The following is a 2,500-nucleotide window of genomic DNA, read 5'->3' as shown; positions in this document are numbered from 1 at the left end:
CCGCGGCCATTCCTTTCTTTTCGCAGAGTCTTGCCGCAGTGCAGCTGTGGACTGTGATTGGTCAACCCATCTGTAAAGACCAATGGGAGGCTTTGGAGTCTGGATGTACTTCCTCCTTTTTTGTTCTCTCTGTAAGTTATTCCACGCAAACCAGCTGAGCAAATGACGGGGGTCTAGTAAGACCCTCGGAGCTAGAGTGTGAAGGACTGCCTTTGGCGGCCGGTTATTGGTATAATCAATGAGCATTCCTTTCCCTCTTCCTGAACGACACAGGGCTAAGACCCCCTTTCGCCCCCAGCCGGGGTCTCGGCGCTGCAGATCACCAGCATCTTCGTGCCGCGGACGGCCCGCAGCGGAGACACCGTGCGCCTCACCTGCAACTTCGAGCTGAACGGCGACGAGCTCTACTCGCTCACCTGGTGGAAGGACGACAAGATGTTCTACACCTTCATCTCCAAGAACGACCCGCCGAAGGCCGTCTACGACACGCCAGGCATCAGCGTCGACGTGAGTGGCTCATTTATATATATATATATATATATATATATATATATATATATATATATATATATATATATGTATATATATGATATGTATATATATGTATATATATATATATTTATATATGTATATATATATATTCATATTTATATATGTGTTTGTTTCTACATATGTATATATGTATGTGTGTGTATATGCATGTTTACACCTTTGAACGCATACCCGCGCTGCCTTGTCCGATGCACAAACATGGGCTGCACACAAGGGCATTACCCCCCCCCCCCATTCCCACCGTGTCGCTGCATGAAGAAGTCTTTTCGAAAAGCGTTTCGAGACGGTTCGCTCTCAGCCTCGAAGAGTAACGTTTTTCCACGTCCACTTGAAGTGAGGCGCATGTCGCTTTGTTGGGAAGTGTTGTGTGTGCTTGGCTGTTGAATGTTTTGATGTTGCGTGCAGCCTTTGTTGCAGCGTTATGTATGCAGTCCAGGTTTTATATTGTGGTTTACATGAAGTGTGTTTTGTGCTGCGGTCAGGCGTGTGTGCAGTTGTGTCATAGGTGGACGTCCCCCTCCCCCCCAAAAAAAAAAAAAAAAAAAAAAAATGTATGGAATGGTGGGCGCTCTTCTGCCTTAAGAAATTCTTTTTTTTCTGCTTTGAATCAAAGCGAACGGATGACAATACATACGTCGCTGACTGATGATTTACTTCGAGCATTCAAGCCAGTTACCATATACTTTGCTAAACATGGAGCGGTGTTAGCAAAAAGTATGTGTTCTGTTTTGTTTATAAATATCTGGTGCGAGTGTAAGAGAGAGGATGTTTGCAAAATATAGTATTCTGCAGTTTGCTTGAATAATAAACTTGGAAAGACTGAATATCAGGAGAGAGTGCAGGCAGAGGCTACACTGAAATTAAAAATAGTTTGGTGTTTTATATCGTCTGATAAAACGTGACAGGAATGAAATACAATTTTCTATTTTGAATTTTATTTTACCGATTGTCGGATTTTAAATACAAAATGGGAAGAGGAAGAAATGTGGCAAAGATACTTCCAAAAATATCTAACAGAGCGGATAATATGGATGAGACCATGTTTATGTTGACACGGTAGGATATTAACTGTATACTGCTGTCCAGTCTTAATGGGATGTTGTCTCCCTATGTAATGATCACACTCGACCCTTCCTAATAAGCACATAATTGAGCAGAAAGGTAATAGCCTCGAATGTGAATTAATTAATCTGTTCTGTCGTAATATCAGTTTATTCGAATATCAATAAGTAGTGGATAATTTTCCGAGGATTTCGCAGAATATCCAAATACGGAAAGTAATTATAAACATTAGTACTGGCACTGCGCGAGCTCCCCGACACCCGAATGCAGCCCTCGTCGATTTTATTCGGCGTGTTTACTAGGTCCTTTTTCTTTATATGGAAATAAGGACAGATGGATGGATGGATAGAAAGGTATATAGATAGATAAATAGGCATATCGATAGATAGATAGATAAATTGATGGGTAGATAAGTAAATAAATCGATAGATAACTGGATAGATGGATTGATAAATAGATGGATAGATGGATGGATAGATGGATAGATGAATAAAGGGATAGATAGACGGATAGATAGATGGATGGATGAATGAATGGATGGATGGATGGATGGATGGATAGATTGATGGATGTGGGATGGAGGGATGGATGGATGGATGGATGGATGGATGAATGGATATATGGATGGATGAATGGATGAATGAATGGATGGATGGATGGATGGATGGATGGATAGATTGATGGATGGATGGATGGATGGATGAATTGATATATGAATGAATGAATGAATGAATGAATGGATGGATGGAGGGATGGATAGGCGGATATATAGATGGATAGATAAATCAATAGATAGATACGCAGATAGATGAATAGATAGATGGACAGATAGATGGACAGATAGAAGGATAGATAGATAGATAATTAGATCGCTAGACAGATGGAT

General features: G+C 41.0%; 1 protein-coding gene across 3 annotated transcripts in view; it reads left to right on the top strand.

The window, feature by feature from the left end:
- LOC122264010 (adhesion molecule nephrin) overlaps positions 1 to 2,500 on the top strand; it is a 121,048-nt gene that overhangs the window by 96,023 nt on the left and 22,525 nt on the right. For all 3 annotated transcript variants that reach the window (XM_086538289.1, XM_086538290.1, XM_043032632.2), the window contains 2 exons: positions 27 to 131; positions 299 to 507. In XM_086538289.1, coding sequence (XP_086394415.1) covers positions 83 to 131; positions 299 to 507 — 258 coding nt within the window. In that variant the 5' untranslated portion in view covers positions 27 to 82. The remainder of the gene's footprint in view (positions 1 to 26; positions 132 to 298; positions 508 to 2,500) is intronic.

This window comes from Penaeus japonicus, unplaced genomic scaffold (assembly GCF_977035675.1).
Source record: "Penaeus japonicus unplaced genomic scaffold, GWHDUDI00000001_assembly GWHDUDI00000007, whole genome shotgun sequence".
NCBI lineage: Eukaryota > Metazoa > Arthropoda > Malacostraca > Decapoda > Penaeidae > Penaeus > Penaeus japonicus.
The sequence above is the reverse complement of the archived record's forward strand: the minus strand, read 5'-3'. Positions and strand labels throughout refer to the sequence as shown.